The sequence below is a fragment of the Octopus bimaculoides genome, chromosome 7 (assembly GCF_046866305.1).
Source record: "Octopus bimaculoides isolate indiv1 chromosome 7, ASM4686630v1, whole genome shotgun sequence".
Taxonomy (NCBI): domain Eukaryota; kingdom Metazoa; phylum Mollusca; class Cephalopoda; order Octopoda; family Octopodidae; genus Octopus; species Octopus bimaculoides.
The window spans coordinates 76,310,768-76,329,112 of NC_142934.1; the positions used below are offsets into that span (position 1 = coordinate 76,310,768).

At 35.7% G+C, this 18,345-nt stretch overlaps 1 protein-coding gene across 1 annotated transcript in view; it reads left to right on the forward strand.

Moving 5' to 3' along the window:
• The window catches only part of LOC106878151 (protein patched homolog 1), a 119,207-nt gene extending 103,008 nt beyond the window's left edge, over positions 1 to 16,199 (forward strand). Inside the window, exons 15-29 of the mRNA XM_014927283.3 lie at positions 1,156 to 1,274; positions 2,423 to 3,012; positions 3,275 to 3,435; positions 3,706 to 3,879; positions 5,247 to 5,385; positions 5,530 to 5,675; positions 7,298 to 7,466; positions 8,493 to 8,581; positions 8,954 to 9,145; positions 9,787 to 9,924; positions 11,065 to 11,207; positions 13,800 to 13,899; positions 14,764 to 15,024; positions 15,887 to 15,983; positions 16,103 to 16,199. Of these exons, the coding sequence (XP_014782769.1) occupies positions 1,156 to 1,274; positions 2,423 to 3,012; positions 3,275 to 3,435; positions 3,706 to 3,879; positions 5,247 to 5,385; positions 5,530 to 5,675; positions 7,298 to 7,466; positions 8,493 to 8,581; positions 8,954 to 9,145; positions 9,787 to 9,924; positions 11,065 to 11,207; positions 13,800 to 13,899; positions 14,764 to 15,024; positions 15,887 to 15,983; positions 16,103 to 16,188 (2,604 nt within the window). The 3' untranslated portion in view covers positions 16,189 to 16,199. The remainder of the gene's footprint in view (positions 1 to 1,155; positions 1,275 to 2,422; positions 3,013 to 3,274; positions 3,436 to 3,705; positions 3,880 to 5,246; positions 5,386 to 5,529; positions 5,676 to 7,297; positions 7,467 to 8,492; positions 8,582 to 8,953; positions 9,146 to 9,786; positions 9,925 to 11,064; positions 11,208 to 13,799; positions 13,900 to 14,763; positions 15,025 to 15,886; positions 15,984 to 16,102) is intronic.
• The last annotated feature ends 2,146 nt before the right edge of the window (positions 16,200 to 18,345 follow it).

Here is an 18,345-nt window from a genome sequence, read left to right on the forward strand (position 1 = left end):
ACCTACCCTACAATGTCAATCTAAAAATGAACAACCACATCATCAAAATCTCACAGCTTTTAGATGATTAATACAAAACAATTGAATAACTAAGCCTTACATTTCACAGAATAATCTGAATGCTAAAGGGTTACCAATGCTGTAGTGATGGCTCTCAATTTTTACCCATAGTGTGCTTGTGGTAACTCTGGATTTCATTCTTTCCTGGTGATGTAACAGAGGTAGTTCTTCTATAGCAGCGTTGTAATGACATGACGAGTTGTGACCTTCATACTTTACTGGTTTTATAATGGTTCTCATTCCATATGAGTAGATTTTTTTTTTATCTACTGCTTGTTTCAGTCATTGGATTGCAGCCATGCTGAAGCACCACCTTGTAGGAGTTTTAGTCAAACAGACTGACCCCATTTTAAGTTTGGTATTTAATCTATCAATTTCTTTTGCTGAACTGCTAAGCTATGGTGACATAAACAAACCAACACCAGTTGTCAAGCAGTGTGGGTGGCAAACAAAGATGCCCCCCCCCACACACACACACACATATATAAACATATACGATGTGCTTCCACACAGTTTCCATCAATCAAATTGACGCACAAAGCATTGGTCAGCTTGGGACTATTCTAGAAGACACTTGCCCAAGATGCTACAAAGTGGGACAACCCGAAACCATGTGGTTTCCTGTACTAAATCTTTTTAAAACTAATATGAAATGTGTATTCCTATCAAAATAGCAAGGAGTATACGTCTCTCTCTCTCTCTCTCTCTCTCTCTCTCACTCTCTCTCACTCTCTCACTCAATCTCTCTCCCCCTTTGTCTCTCTTCAGCTTCCATTATCAGTACACCATTTCATGTCCAGTTTTCCATGCTGGTATGGTTTGGACAGTTATCTTGAGGCATTGTTTTGTGACCAGATGTCCTTTTTGTTATCATTCCTTTTGCTCACTTCTTACAACGTACACACATGCACACACTTATGTGTGGATGGAAATATTGATGTGTATTATGTGATGTGTGTGTGTACCTTGTCATACAGTAAACAGATGCATGGTTCACAATACATATTATCTCTATATATAATATATCTTGTATGTGTTACCATAAACTGTTGTGTATATTATGTCATACTATATTTCAACAATTGTTTATTTCAGGCTGCAATTCTTGTGTTCTTCAATCTTAGTTCTATCCTTCTGATCCTACCTGCAGTTGTTAGTTGGGATTTAGTTCGACGTGAAGATAAACGAATTGATGTATTCTGCTGTTTCCAAAGGTATTTTTCTTCCTCCTCTCTTTCTATAAACAACTTTGCTTATATTACTGAGTTTTAAAACAGTTATTTTATATTATTACAAGCTTTTATGTCACCTATATGAACCATTAACATTTTAATTAAAAGCAACTCATGCATTTACATGATTGTTCACCTTCCTAGAAATAGTAACTAAATCTCCCTCGGGTCACATCTTAGAAAAGAAGTACACATTGAATAATTTAGGTGTGAGCATACAACGAAAAGTAAGATTGTTGATTAGATCTGCTTAATCCTGCCTGGCCCTAGACTAAACCATAATAACGAAAAAATGCAACAAATCAGAATAATTCTGTAGAAAACATTATTATACCAAGATTCATAGTGTTAAGAATTTCAGAGAACCCATTTATCATTTAACATCTGCCTAGGAAAGGTATTGCAATCTACTGGAGATTTGGTTAAATTCCACACAAAGAATATAAACTATTTTAGGGGAAAATTCCAAAGGTTTATTCCAGTATAATTTCCAAAGGCTTCCTAGTTTCTGAGAAACCTTTAAATGGTCATCTATCATTTGTTGAGGCAGATGTTGTGACATAAAGTGTTCATATTTAAATCCAAACACTCTCATCATAATTTCATGGAAAAAATCTTTTGATAAATAATGTTAATTATAGTAATTAACTTAATGAGGAATTTTGATATTTTACTGAATGTTTCCAAAGATTTTACTATTGTGGAAATTTACTAAAACATAGAAAATGTATTTCATTAAAACTCTGGTCACAAAAAGGGTGGTAAATAAAGTTGTCACATGACTGTTGTTATGTAAAAATGCATGTCACAAGTCATCATGGGAATACCTATATGGTCACATGACCTGCTAGAATTAAAAGACAGACAGACACATTGAATAATGTAGTCCTAGATATACTATATCTGCTCAAAAACATCATAGTGATGGATCTGCTTAGTTGAGGGCTAAGCTGTGTCTAAATAACTGCTTAACTATCATCATAACAATGAAGTTAGCTCTTTTCTTTTTAAATAAACTCTTCAGTAGAATAATTAACTGTGGGGTGGGTGGACACAATTTACTTGTACACATTCTTGCTTTGCCTAACACATAAAATGGCAGCTAATAAACCAAATTTTCTTTCCCACAGTTCAATGGCCAACCAAGTGATAGAATTACAACCACAAAGGGACAGTGAACACTGTTTATCACATTTTGGTTACAGTTCAACACACCTGAGCATCCCAAATACCTCATCAAGTGTTGCTATTCATCAGACCGTAACTAAAATTTCTGTTAATGGCTCTCAGCCAGTCACCTGTTTAGCAATGCAGCCAACAGAACGTGTTGTCAATCAAAGCCACTCAACAAAGCCAGTACATTCAGAAAAAACACAAAAGGCCCCCGTTCCAGAAAAACATTCAAAGGCCCCCGTTCCAGAAAAACATTCAAAGACCCCTGTTCCAGAAAAACCTCTAAATGCTCTTGTCTCAGAAAAAACTCCAAATGCCCTTGTTCCAGAAAAATCTCCACATGCCCTTGTTCCAGAAAATCCTACAAATGCCCTAGTTCCAGGAAAACCTTCAAATGTTCCAGAAAAATATCCAAGAGCCATTCTTCATGAAAAATCTCCAAAACTCCTTGTTTCTGATAAACCTCTGAAAGTCCTGTTTCCAGATAATTCACTCAAGTCCGTACTCACTGAAAAACCACCAATTCAAACTCCTGTATATCCTCCAGGTAAGCCTGAATTTATTTTTATATATTTCAGGGCATCCAGTTGTAGAAACTCTGGTTCAATGAATTCTACCTGATCCATGCAAGCTTGGAAAAATGGATGTTAAAATGATGATTGTGTGTGTGTACATATTCTTCCTTTATACATACAAGTGTATGTGTGTATCTGTCTGTAGATTGAACAGTGAAATTATTATTTGAGAAAGATGAAAGGAAATTTTCGGTGGAGACCATAACCTCATTCTTCAATGATTTCTATTTGCAGCATGTCCATCCAATACATCGTCTCGTCAGTGTTTGACACCAATTGACAGCGTCTCATTCAAGGATTGTTGGCTACAGATGCAGCATGAATGCTTCAACTTCTCGTTAGCAAATATTGTTAAGAATCATTATGGGCCATTTCTACAGAAGACACCAACAAAGGTGGGTTCAGCAACACAAGTGACATTTGTTGTTGCTTTCCATAACTGTTTCTGTTAGTTATGATCTTTGTGTTTTTTATTGCTTAGTTTCAGATCAACCGTGATTACTAACACACTTAATGTAGTGAGCACATAATGAGAAAGAGCAATCAATATGTTATAATTTACAATTAAAAATTTCTGAAATATTTTATAGAAACCTAAATTTTTTTATTGATTCTTATTTTGAATTGGGATGATGAAAGACTCATACATATTTCTTTATTTCCAGGTTTTCACTATTGTAGTATTTTTGATTATCACACTCATTGGTATTTATGGCATCACACTTGTGGAAGACGGCTTAGAACTTACAGACATTGTGCCACATGGAACGGCCGAGTACAATTTCTTGGAAGCAAAATCCAAATATTTTGGATTTTACAACTTCTTTGCTGTGACAAAGGTTAATAAATATATAAGTATTTCTACATTTTTATAATGACCTGATTTCCAGGACAGTGTCCTGTCCCTTACTCATTGGTCAGGATGGCTAGATCCTGACATTTTTATATAGATATCCTTTTTGGTTCAGTCCTTTCTATGTTTACAACACATGCATGACTGCATAGTTAAGAGATTTGTTTTACAACTGTGTGGTTTTAATTTTGGATATGGGTTTAGTTCCACTGCATGACAACTTTGGCAAGTGTCTCTGGTTATAATCTTAGCTTCATCAAAGCCCTGTAATGGAAATTTGGGAGACAGAAACATTGTGCAAGGCCATTGCAGAAGACAGTTCCCTTTGCTCTTGGGTGCATTTGGCAGAATCTGACTATGAAGGCAGTCATAAATTTCATTAGGTGTTCTCGTTTTACCAAATTGTATTAACAACTATTTCCTTATGCTTACATGGGTGAGATAAAATATTTGTTAGATCAATTCTTTTTACAAGCAGACAGTTGACATTCTTCCATTAATCATCCATATTATGTGAAAGTTTCAATCAAACAAACTGGCTCAGCAGGGTTAGATGGTTTGCTCAGGAGCACAGCACAACAGCTATAGCAAGATCTGAAGTTGTGCATGCACATGTGCTCAAAAATTGCCCAGTACCTTAACTGTGCAGCTCCACTCTCATTTGTTTAAAAAAAAAATTGGGATTTTGTACTTCATGAATAGAATGAAACAAGACACCATACCTGCACATACTTTTTCTCTCTCTCTCTCTTTCTCTCTCTCTCTCTCTCTCTCTCTCTCTTTTTCTCTCTCTCTCTCTCTCTCTCTCACTCACACACACACACACACACACACACACACACACACACATACATACATAGGCAACCAGCTACAGGCAAATAACCACATGCATTATGATAGAACCAAGCAAAACTGAGTTTATTTGAAAAGTCACCGGACGAGAAACATCTGCACCAGAGGATGCACCACAGCCAGTTGTACAGTATCTCACCCATGAGGGACTGATGCAAGATGGGTCAAAACTATCATTGTGATTAGTAAAGTATTTCATGGATTCCATTTTCCCCTTTCTCTCATTTGTTTTATATATATATATATATATATATATATATATATGAGAGGTCATAGATATGTAATAAAAGATTTCCAGACAATGGACATGAGTTAAAAATAAGAACAGTAATAAATGAGTGAAGAACGAATATATAGTGAATGTGTTTATTTGGTGGGGAAAAAAAAGATCATCCCGAAATACAATATATATATATATGTACACTTTCTCCACTATTTTCTTCTCTTCTCTCCCAATTTCCCTCTCATTCTCATTTTCATTTTGCTTGTGTTTCTCCACAGAACAACTTTGATTATGCTCACAACCAGCAGTTACTGTATTCCTATCACAAAGCATTCCAACAAGTCAATCACATCATCAAGCGAGAAGATGGTTCTCTGCCCACATTCTGGCTACAACTTTTCAGAGAATGGCTCCATGGTATGCTACTAATTTTAAAAAAACAACCCTTTATTTCCTTCTTTCTCCTTACCTTGGGTTCATGTATTAATTTCTTCAGCTTTCATTTGTTATACATCTGAAATCCTTCGCTTACTCAACATTTTTTGCCCTTTTTAATTTCAGATTTACAAAAGTCTTTTGATGATGATGTGGCTAATAAGTGCATTGGTCCACGGAAATGGTACCAAAATGCCTCTCAGAATGGTATTTTGGCTTTCCGACTTCTGGCCCAGACTGGCAATGTTGACGATCCTTTTGATGTCAATCAGGTAAGAATTGATTAGAGATTCTTTTACAGATTTCAGTCATTGGACTGTGGCCATACTGAAGCACCATATTCAAAGATTTAAGTCAATTATATCAGCCTCAATATTTGTTTTTAAGTCTGTTATTTCCTCTGAATCCACTAATAAAGCGATGCCTAAAGAGCAGCAATATGAACTAAACTAGTTTTTAGATTTGTGTAAGCATAAACACATGCATCTATATATGTTTATAGATATATATATAATACCCGTCAGAGTGTAAGTATCTTGAGAGAAAAGCTGAACATTAGAAGCATCAGTTGTGGCGTGCAAGAGAGACGATTGCGCTGGTATGGACATGTGGTGAGAATGGAGGAGGATAGCTGCGTGAAAAAGTGCCACACCCTAACAGTTGAGGGAACCCGTGGAAGAGGTAGGCCCAGGAAGACCTGGGCTGAGGTGGTGAGGCAAGACCTTCGTACATTGGGCCTCACCGAGGCGATGACTACGGACCGAGACCTTTGGAAATGGGCTGTGCGTGAGAAGACCCGGCAAGCCAAGTAAGATCGTTGCCAGTGCCCCTGGACTGGTTCTTGTGCGGGTGGCACATGAGATGCACCATTTTGAGCGTGGCCGTTGCCAGTACCGCCTGACTGGCTCCTGTAGGATTTTCGAGCGAGATCGTTGCCAGTGCCCCTGGACTGGCTTGTGCGGGTGGCACATAAAAGACACCATTTCGAGCGTGGCCGTTTTCGTGCGGGTGACACGTAAAAGCACCCACTACACTCTCTGAGTGGTTGGCGTTAGGAAGGGCATCCAGCTGTAGAAACTCTGCCAAATCAGACTGGAGCCTGGTGTTGCCATCCGGTTTCACCAGTCCTCAGTCAAATCGTCCAACCCATGCTAGCATGGAAAGCGGACGTTAAACGATGATGATGATGATGATGATGATATATAATGCAGACTCATGCTCACACACATACATGCAATGACAGTAGGTGGAAACTAACAATGTGGAAACATTGTTAGTTTCCACCTACCAGATCATATTCTCATAGTAAATATAATTTTGGTCAATTCCAAAAGTATTGTAAAAGATACCTGCCTAGAGCTTTGAACCTCACACAACGCAATCATGCCTGCATAGGTGTGTGTGTGTGTGTGTGTGTGATATAGATATTTACAAACATGGAAGGTGGTTGGCAAAAGACAAAAAACAGCAGACAAAATACTTTTTGTATCATTCCATTCTGAATTGAAATTTTGCCCACTTCTGCTTTGCCTCACATTCTTCCAAGATCCCTACAATAAGTACTGGTATTGATGCAGTTGACTATACCTTTGAAGACAGTGCCCCAGCATGGCCATTAAAAAAAAATTAAACACAGTATATTGCTTTTGTCAAATATGCAATACATAGCTGATATAGACTACATACACCATGGTACATGTTGTATGGCATGTGTATGTGGTACCTTAACACAATGCAATACAGAATTAACATAATGGCATACAGCATACAGGCAGATATACACACTGTAAGCATAGACTGTACAGACACCTTTATGTTAAACACTATAAATACATACCTGAACCACTTAGCCACATTGTATTATAACCTATACTATTTCTCCCTGTATTTCCAGGTTCACAAAGTACGTCTTGTTAAGGATGGCATCATCAACCCATCAGGATTCTATAACTATTTGTCAGCCTGGCGAGGAACTGATGTGTTAGGATACGACTCAGCTATGGGTGATTTCTACCCACCATTAAAATCCTTTGTCCATGACTATCGAGATAGAAGCTTAGAAGGTAAGCTTGAGCAGATTTATGTCAGGTGGCAATTCAATAGAATTGATGTGACTTTTTGTAATTAAGAAGCTTGTATCATTTCGCCATCTAGCTGAAGATTATACAGAAACATGGAGTACAGTGTGTCAACCTAAACAGGTTGTACTCCCTCGACTGTTCAGTCTATTTTTGGACCCTGAACTGATATGTGTTTCAATGCTGGAAACTAAACTGTAAGAGCCTACCTTTGTTTATACAACTGACCAGTAGAAGATTTCTATTCTGCAGTCTTCAATATCTTTCTTTCTCAGTTGATTTACTGGCCATTTTATTTTCATTGTGGATGACATGCCCACTATATTCAACAAAATGATGAGTTGGTAAGACAAAAAGATAGTCAAGATTGCTCTTAATGTGTTCATATCATAAGGTTTTTCCACAGAAAAAGCCTGAAATCATTGACATGAATGCTAATAAAAGAAGTGAATTAGTATTTGAACAACATCTATAGACGTTTGGTGGGGTTGGACCACTGATTACAAGATTCCTGTCTTCACTGGCAGCTCACCTAGCAGAGATAACTGGTGAAGTCCGTGAGGGCACTTGGTTGTTCCAGCACATCAGCCTCGCCATCACCCGTGGCAATGCTGCAAGTGTGCTAGCATGTCTCAAAAGTCATTAGAGAGGTTTCCCAGCATTGCAATATTTTCAACCTAAGGTGGCGAATTTTTTTTTTTTCTTCTCACTCTTATGTACATATTTAAGTGTAAATAAAATTACCAGTGCTATCTACAAACAGTTCACTTTAATGTTTGTATTTGTATATCACTGAGACGCTAGGACATTAGGATTTAAGCAAAAAGGGGTTCTAAATGATTTAATCATATTTTACAATCGTTTTTTAAGTCAGTATTTTGAGACACTATTACTTTCTCTAAACACTTTTTTTTTGTAGAATTCTTCTAAAAGTTTATGTTGACTTTACAGTTTATATATTTCATACCATTATATACCACCTTACCATATACCATTTCTTACCATTTTCAGTATTCAAATCTCACCAAATACAGTATGCTCAGTTGCCATTTTACCTAACTAATTTATCCAACACCAGTGATATGATTGAAACTGTACGAGTAAGTTCACATTTCTTTTCCCTTAATCCTCAGTTTATAGTTCAACCATATTATCATGCTTGCAAATAACCACTTGTCTTTTTTACTGTTATATTTATAATGTGAAATTGAAAAAGTTGTGAGTAGGAATGAAAGAGCTTTGACAAACAAAAACAAAACAAATTAGTTAATTGGATATTTATCCATTTGACTAATAATAAAGAAAAGGAGTGGAATTGAACCAGTGTTTGTGTTAATTGGCATAATGACTCTCCCTAGACACAACAAAAATTACATATATTGCTATCAACAAAACTGAAATTGAAAATTCACATCTTGATGTGACTTGAAATTATATATATATATATATATTCTTATTTTTATCTCTTACAGCACATCCGTTCCATATGTAAGGAGTTTGAAGGCAAAGGACTCCCTAATTACCCACGTGGGGTCCCTTTTACCTACTGGGAGCAGTATTTGCACCTTCGCATGTACCTCTCCTTGTCTATTTTGTGTATCCTTATAATGACATTCCTTGTCATTGCTATCATACTGGTCAACTTATGGATAGCTGTAATTGTGGTAAGTATATATTTTATTTTTTTCCTCTTGTTTGAATCTCTTCACACTGTTCACTCTTTTTGACATGGGAACCACTACATGGTTACTGAACTTGAAAGAAATAGCAGCCAAATCTCTCTCACGTTACATCTTATTGTCTTTTTTCCTATCTTCTCCCCACTTCCCTTTATTGTTACTTTTCCGTATACAGTTATGCATCTGGAAGCTCTGGCACAGTTTTTGTCTGTGTATAATCACACAATTCTTATAATCAGGCTTAACCTTGGATTAATCAACAACAACTATATTTTCATTCTAAAGAATCAACTGTTAAAAATAACTGCCAAATATCCTCGGGTAACATCCTATCATCTTAATAATGGATGAATATGTTATATACAAATAAACAGACTATTATGACTGGCTGGATCATTTTTGTGATCATAGGTCTGCTCATTCAGAGCTAATTTGGAGTTAGACAACAATACAAACTCTCTGTCTGTCTGTCTGTCTATCTATCTATCTATCTATCTATCTAACACACACACACATTCATGTTATCACATGCATTAACCATCTTCTATGATAATGTCCAGAATCTTTCCAACCTATCACATAGAATGATATTCACTCAGTATGATATATTTTTTTTTCTTCTGTAGATGGCGATACTGCTTTGTTTGGTGTTACAACTCCTTGGTTTTATGGGTATTGCAGGAATCAAGCTAAGTGCAGTGCCTGCAGTTACTTTGGTCATAGCTGTTGGCATTGGCATGGAATTTATTGCACATGTATGCATAGTAAGTATTGCAACAGTAACAACATCTGCATGACTTATATTACATACATCTGTCATTGATTTGTTTAATGGTGGCTTGATCTATATCAGCTTACAGTTGGAATCTCATTAGTTATAGTTTTCAATGCTAGTCACTGCTGACATTAGTGGTGCTAGATGTAGGTACTGGTCAGAATTATAGGAATTTGTCATTGGCTTTGGTGATGGTCACTGTAGGAATTGGTAGCAATAGTTGTGATGATAGTCATAAATCTGCAGGCTTTATATCTGTTGATAGCAATTGTGTTAATGGTATGTCAAAGTGGAGGCTCGTAGCTCAGTGTTGAGAGCATCAGGCCCACAATCATGAGATAGTGAGTTCAATTCCTGGACCAGACTGTGTGTTGTATTCTTGAGCAAGATACTTTATTTCACATTGCTCTAGAAATGAGTTGCAACATCACTGGTGCCAAGCTGTATCGGCCTTTGCCGTTCCCTTGGATAACATCAGTGGTGTAGAGATGTGAGGCTGGTATGCATGAGCGACTGCTGGTCTTCCATTAAAAACAACCTTGCCTGGCCTTGTGCCTCAGGGGAGTTCTTTTTTTTACTGGTGATGTCAAGCAGTGGCACTAACTGTGGTGGCAATGGCCATGACTATGTAGTAGTAGGGGGAGGGGGGAGAAAGAGGAGGAGCAATAGCAGCAGAAGAGTTGACCTGTTGATTCTAATGAAGAGAAGGTGGACTGGGATGGACGAAGGGGTTGATAATATTTGTAGAGTAGAAGGTGGCAAGCTGGCAAAATCATTAGCATGTCAAGCAAAATGCCTAGCAGCACTTCGTCCGTCTTTACATTTCTGAGTTCAAATGCCACCAGGGTCGACTTTGCCTTTCATCTTTTCAAGGTCATTAAAATAAGTAAGAGTTGGACACTGGGCTCAAAGTAATTGACTTACTCCATCCCTCAAAATTGTTGGCCTTGTGCCATAATTTGAAACCAATATTTGCAGAGTAGAAAGGGATTGATGATTATTGTGTAGGAGGATTAAAATAAATATGATCATAGAAGAGATGGTAATTGATGATGTTATATGATAATGGTTACGATGATGATGTTGATACTGGTTAGCATGATGATAATGTTTCATTTCTATTTTGCAGGGTTTCATCACATCTGTGGGCAGTAGAGACCGCCGTATGTTGTTAGCACTGGAACACACTTTCGTCCCTGTTGTCCATGGCGGTATCTCAACATTGTTAGGCATCATTATGTTAATAGGAGCAGAGTTTGATTTCATTATTAAGTAAGTTTTCTTATCTATAATTGTTCTTGTTGTTGGCATTGTCAGTGACTGTGACATTAGCAACCTCATTGTTTTTATTTAGCTCTGGGTGAGCTTCTGAGGAAGCATGGTCAGTGATGTTTGCAAGAGAGAGAGAGAGAGAAGGGTCTGGTAGATAGAACTGTGATGGTGGTTGTTGTTTAGTCATAAATGCACAAGTCTATGATTAGAGACATTGTAACCATGACTACCCCAGCTTATCAGACATTGTATTTCTAGGATACATTAACCAATGTGCCATTTTTTATTTAACATGGAAGCATGAATGTGTGTGTGTAATATATATATATATATGTCAATTAGTAGTGGCTTTACTTCACTTATCAATTGCAAACAAATAATAAAGATGTAAATATTGAGACTATGATCTTATTACTTTTATCTTTTAATTCTACTTCATCATAAGATTTAAAAGAAAATGTCTATTTTCTTCTGAATCTATTTATATCTTTTATAGCAAAAATTTAGATTCAGATGAATATGGTACTTAAGTTGAGGCACCAGAGTTTAGTACGCTTTTATCCATACAATTTCAAAATAAGGTGATTAAAATCAACATAAGCAACAAGGATATCCAGAGGTAATGCTGTACGATTGTTTCACGCAACTCCATTTAATTGAACCATTGCATCAATTAAAATGCAGAGCAATCCTCAGCTGCACAAAGACATAGAATTTAATTAGATAATTTTACTTAAAATCTAGAAGTTAAGGAGATAGACAAAGAACATGCTGCCTTCACTTCAGCTTAGAAACTACTAAGGTATCAGGAAGAAAGACTTGTTACAGATTTTGCTTGTCACTGCTCTATGGGGTCAGTTTTAATTTACAGACTAGTTTTATCAAAAAGGCCGAGAGAACAAGGAGCAGTGTCTGTTAGGAATAGGGCTGAGGAGTTGACAGAAATCATAGTGGACACAGTCATAAAAAAAAAAAAAAAACTATCAAGATTTATTAGAAGCAATATCATGAAATTTGGTAAAGGAAATCAAGATGCTAGCTGACAATTAAGGGGGTTGGCCACTAGCAGACCATTGGTAATGAAACAGAAATCTTATCATGTACTACTATAGTTAAATATTTTAAACAATATTGCACCAGTCCTCAGTCAAATCGTCCAACCCATGCTAGCATGGAAAGCGGATGTTAAACGATGATGATGATGATGATGATGATGATTGCCTTATTGTATAAAGTTAAAGTTTAGGGTTATTCAGAAGAATATTATAACAAAAGGATAAAAAGTTTTTTGAGTATGTACCAAACATTTACCATAATAGAGGAAGGAAAAGAAATTATCTAGAAATAGTTTAATATTTATACATATTATATACTTAAATACTAACTTATCAGATGGTATCTGTGAATATTGATCAATTGGTATATACTGGTATTTAATAAAGGAGTACTGAGGTAAAAGAACATGCTAACTATCAATTAATTTATTTATAATCTAAGCAGTTTATTTTAAGTAGTGAATATACCAGTATTGTTTTATATAAGCTAAGTATGAATTTATACAGGTACAAAAATTAGATTTATTATACATAAAGGCTATTATAAAATAATAAAAAACTAAAATAATCAGGTAGGGCAGAACACCATAGAAAAGGAATTAAATAGCTTAATCACTAAAAACATGTATACCTTATTAACATCAAAAGAGAAGATTTATAGAAAATGTATAACAATTCAAAGTATACTAAACTAAAAATTATATATATAGGCATAGGAGTGGCTGTGTGGTAAGTAGCTTGCTAACCAACCACATGGTTCCAGGTTCAGTCCCACTGCCTGGCACCTTGGGCAAGTGTCTTCTACTATAGCCTCGGGCCGACCAAAGCCTTGTGAGTGGATTTGGTAGATGGAAATTGAAAGAAGCCCGTCATATATATATATATATATATGTATGTGCATGTGTATGTTTGTGTGTCTGTGTTTGTCCCCCCAACATCGCTTGACAACATCGCTGGTGTGTTTAGGTCCCCGTAACTTAGTGGTTCAGCAAAAGAGACCGATAGAATAAGTACTAGGCTTACAAAGAATAAGTCCTGATGAAGTATATATACAACTCAGTAACATCAATCGAGAAGATTTATAGAAAATGTATAATAATTCAAGTATTTAAAACTAAAAATTGTTTATTTACATATTTAGCTTGTATCTATAATGATTGATACCCTGTCTTAACTAAAGTAATATTGATGTTGTAGGACATGCTAATTATACACTGATTTTATACTAAGGGGTATATTATAGGTTTTAAATCACAAGATCAATAAAGTGCTACTTTCTAAAATATTTAAAGGTGCGGGTGACACTATGTGCACATGATACCCTAAGGTCTAATCGATTATTAATCATGTTGCCTTTAATGTGTCCATCTGTTTTAATTTAATTAAATTATATGTCTTTATGCAGCTGAGGACTGCTCTGCATTTAAATTGATGTAATGGTTGCATTGTTCAATTAAATGGAATTGCTTGAAATGATCGTACTGCATTACCTCTGGATATTTTGTTGCTTATTTTGATTTATATTTTCCTCTTTCAGATATATCTTCAATGTTTTATCAGTGTTGGTACTCTTAGGTTTACTAAATGGTTTATGGTTTTTACCTGTACTTCTCTCTGTGATCGGTCCACCTGGTGAGGTAAGCTTGCAAAGAGCAATGGCTCTGCTTATTTTTTACTCCCCCAATGTGCTTCCTTACTTTCATTCCCTTCCACTTTTCATTTGTAATGGATCCAAGTTAGTCTGGTAAAATTGAATCATGGGACTTGGAGAGGTATGGCCTGTTTTTCACTGAGCAGCCTGCAGTAGAAAAGAATCTAAAATACTTTGTCTAGGAGACTATACTACAATATAATTACTGTTTTAAAGTTTGAACTCTCAATCTTACAGTTACTAATTCAGTCAGTAACTTCCATTTTTATATTTACCACATGTTATCAGTAACTTGAATTTGTCTAGATTTATCATAATAGATCTTTTTACTTTTTATTTATTTATTTATTTTCAAAATGACTGAACCACTAGCCACGGGGTTAGTCTCCGTCAACAACTAATTAGAGCCACTGTGTGTAGTAGTGACTCCAAGCAAGACTGGAAATTCATCTCTCATCCTCTCATCAGCCCTATTGTAGCTTACCCATCAGGCACCATACTAACCACCATGTTCAGTCCTTCTTCCTCAAAGCATTAAGGCTCTGGAATTCTTTGCAGATGTGTTAATATATAAATAGTTAAACTAGATGTCTGTATCGATCCCATCTCACCAGCCTTGAAAGGATTGTGATGACCAAGGGCACTACTCCCCCCACACACACCTTTTGAGTTGTTAACATCAGGAAAATCATCAAGGTTTAATAGACACTAGCCCACTTATATGCAAGCATGAAAAAAAATGAATTTAAAACAAGATAACCATATTAGTATTAATTGTTTTGACTTTAATGTTGCTGTGTTTATTTTGTTTTTTTTAACTAATGACTGTTTTTTTCTGCTTTACTCAAAGATTGTACCCAAAGATAATGGTGATATGATTGAGCCTCCTACTCCAGAACCTTCACCAAGGCCAAGAGAAAGACCTATCAAATCAGTGAGCCGGCATATATATCCTCGAATGCCTTCAGATATTTCACTGAGCACCATAACAGAAGAACCTACGCAGTACTCCTCACATGAAATCATTGTACAGCCAGAAGTGGTTGTTGAAACTACCACCATTCCTATCACCACATCGTCAACACAGACCAAAAAAGACTTTTGTGATAATGTAAGTACCCCTTCCTCTACACATATCTTTACATATTGTTATATGATTCCTTGATTTTCTCCTGAACAATGATTATAAAACTAGAGGTAATAGTAACCCCTCTGTATCAAAATGTTATTGTGCCAATGTAAGTGCTCACACTTTTACCAGGTAAGGCGAGGTTTTGTGCCATGGAAGGTAGTAAGTGTAGGGTAGTAGAATACCAGTCAAAATGCCTTGTGGTAATTATTTACTTCCCATTATTATGTTCTTTTGTGGGGTTTTTTAGTACAAATCCTGTCAAAGTTGACTCTGCTTTTCATTTTCTGAGATCAATAAAATAAGTACTGGCCATTTACTTGACTCAATTTAGTCAATATTTCCTTTCATAATGACTTGAGGGCTTATGCCTATCTTAGAAAATAAAAATATTATATCAAGAAGTCAGAGGAATGGCAAAAATCACTAAAGCATCGAACAGAATACCTTGTGATGCTTAGTTTCGTCACTTTACATTCTGAATCCAAATAAACACCAAAATAAACTCAATAAAATAAATACCAGTCGAACACTAGGAACCATTTGAGTGAGTGTAACCCTCTTCCGAAGTCTATAGCTTTGTGTTTGGTTGGTGGATTGACAGAATTATGAGAGTATCAGCCAATATGCCTTATGGTAATTTATTATTGCCTTCTAGATTTTGAGTTCAAATTCTACTGAGGTCAGTTTTGCTTTTCATCCTTCTGGGTTGACAATAAAGTACTAGTCAAGCACAAGAGTTGATCTAATTGTTTATTTCCCCTCTCCAAATTTCAAGCTTTGTACCTTGAGTAGAATAAATTATTATTATTATTATTATTATTATTATTAATTCTACTTTCAGAATTTCTCTTATGAAACACCCCAAGCCCCCACCAAACATATAACCAGAGTAAAAGCCACAGCTACAGTCAAAGTTGAAGTGCACACACCTTTACCAGGTAAGGAAAGATTTCATAGAACATTCTTTTTCACCAGCTCTTATTGTAAGAATGTCTTAATATATTAAGGCTTCACCATTTCACCAATATGATATAATTCTTTCAATTATTCATTCCAGGTGCTGTGGAGCAAGAACACAGTTACAAAAGCAAAAGACGGAAGCTTAAAGAACAAGATAGTTCAGATTCAGACGGCAGTAAATAGCAAAATAAAAAGAATTATTTAACATAAGTAAGTTGAAGAAGTCTTTTATGAAACAATACAACTGAAGACGTAATCAATCAACATCATAATCTAGATTATTACCCATCTTTAGAGTATTCAATTATTCATTCTTTTACACCACTTTTTTCCATACTGGTATGAGTTGGTCACTGTAACAAAATTTTAATTTTTTGTTTTAGGCTTTGATCAGTGTTATTTCTTATTTGCTTCTGTCTAGAAATCAAAAGGAATGACTACTGTTCTGTTAATATATTAAGAAGTAAATATTGTAAATTACTCATCTCTAACAACAAAGGAATTAACAGTATGAATATGTGTGTGTGTATGTATGTATATATATATATATATATATATATATATATATATATATATATATATATGTGTGTGTGTGTGTATATGTGTGTGTGTATATATATATATATATATATATATATATATATATATATATATATATATACATGTATATATATGTATGTATATTTATGTGTGTGTGTGTGTATATATATGATTTTTAGAAGATAAATGTATCCCATTCAATCACGTCTTATAAATCACTGGAAACATGATTTCGTTTATTGGGATGTAAATTACTGACAACCGAAGTTTTTATCTTATACTAAAAATTTTATTACTCCTTAGCTCATAAACGAGCACACAAAAAACAATTGTACTATACATGGAGTATCATCTCCGCTAAAATATATATATATATATATATATATATATATATATATATAATCATTTACACGTTTTATTAGCTCTTAGTGCAGACCCAACGCTATAAACAAGCTAGATGATGAAAATCGAAGATCAAAACGATCGTTACGTAATGTATATGTATTCCAAGCCCACCCTCTGCATCCTATCAAAAGTGTCAAGTGTTGGTGGCTGTATATGATGAGCAGTTGGAGTTGCGTCCCTTCACTGTGATTCATTTCCCTTCAATTGTGAAACCTACATTATTCTGCTTTGTTTTATATTTTCTGTTAATTCTAATTTTTTATGAGTTGAAGAGTTGAAATAAATGTGAAGGAATTAATAGGAGCCAAGTTTGAATCCTCATTAAAGTTTTGGACAGTATCATCATCATCATCGTTTAACATCTGTTTTCCATGTTGGCATAAGTTGGATGGTATGACATAGCTAGGCAGCCAGGAGCTTTCCAGACTCCAATTGTCTGTTGTGGCATGGTTTCTATGGCTGGTTGCTCTTCCTAACACCAACCACTTAACAGTGTGCTGGGTGCTTTTTATGGCCCACCAGCATGGATGCTTTGTATGTGGCACTGGTACTTGAAAGGACAAGCATGTATGTATGGAAGACAATTTTACTGAGCTTGACACATCTTTTCAAGTACAGCAAATTGCCATGCCTTCCAGTCCCTAGTCATTTCCTCAGTTAGGTCCAGTATCTGAAGATTCTTTCTCACCACTTCATCCCACGTCTTCCTGGGTCTACAGCTTTAGCAAATGGTGTGGCGGCTGAAATAAATGTAAAACAAACAGGAAAAGAATTTTTCAATGACTTTAAATTCTTGTTACTAATTAATTTATTCAGTGATATTTTTTTTTTTTTTTTTTTTGTTATCTTTTCAGAAATATTCATGCAAAATATCATCCTTACCAACCAGATTATTGAACTTCAATTTCTGACTACTGCCATCAACCCTCTCATCCCTGTTATTTAACTTTATCAACCATCACAGAGATTTAACTTCTGCTTAGAGCTGTTTACCAGTCATGTGATAATGACCAAGACCTTCTTGGGCAAAATGGTCAGCATACGGTGGAAGGCACTTATCCTTTGTGCAAGATAGGTTGGAATGTGCATTGAGAAAGGCCAACACATTCAATCTTCAGATGAAGAACTGGGATTGGAGTATTCAACAAAAGTAAAATAAATTCTGGTGGAAGTGTAGTGTTCGATAATAGAACAGCCACTGATAGTGGAGTGTTCAGCAAGGGTACAGCCACAGGTGGTGGGTTATTCGACAACAACGCAGGTAGCAGAGGAGTATTCCCATTGAACAGACAATAGTGGTATGTTCTCCTATCATATACACTCTACAATTGGAGTGTTTCAATAAAAGCATACAGACACCATTTGTGAGTGGACTACTACCCACAGTACAGAGAA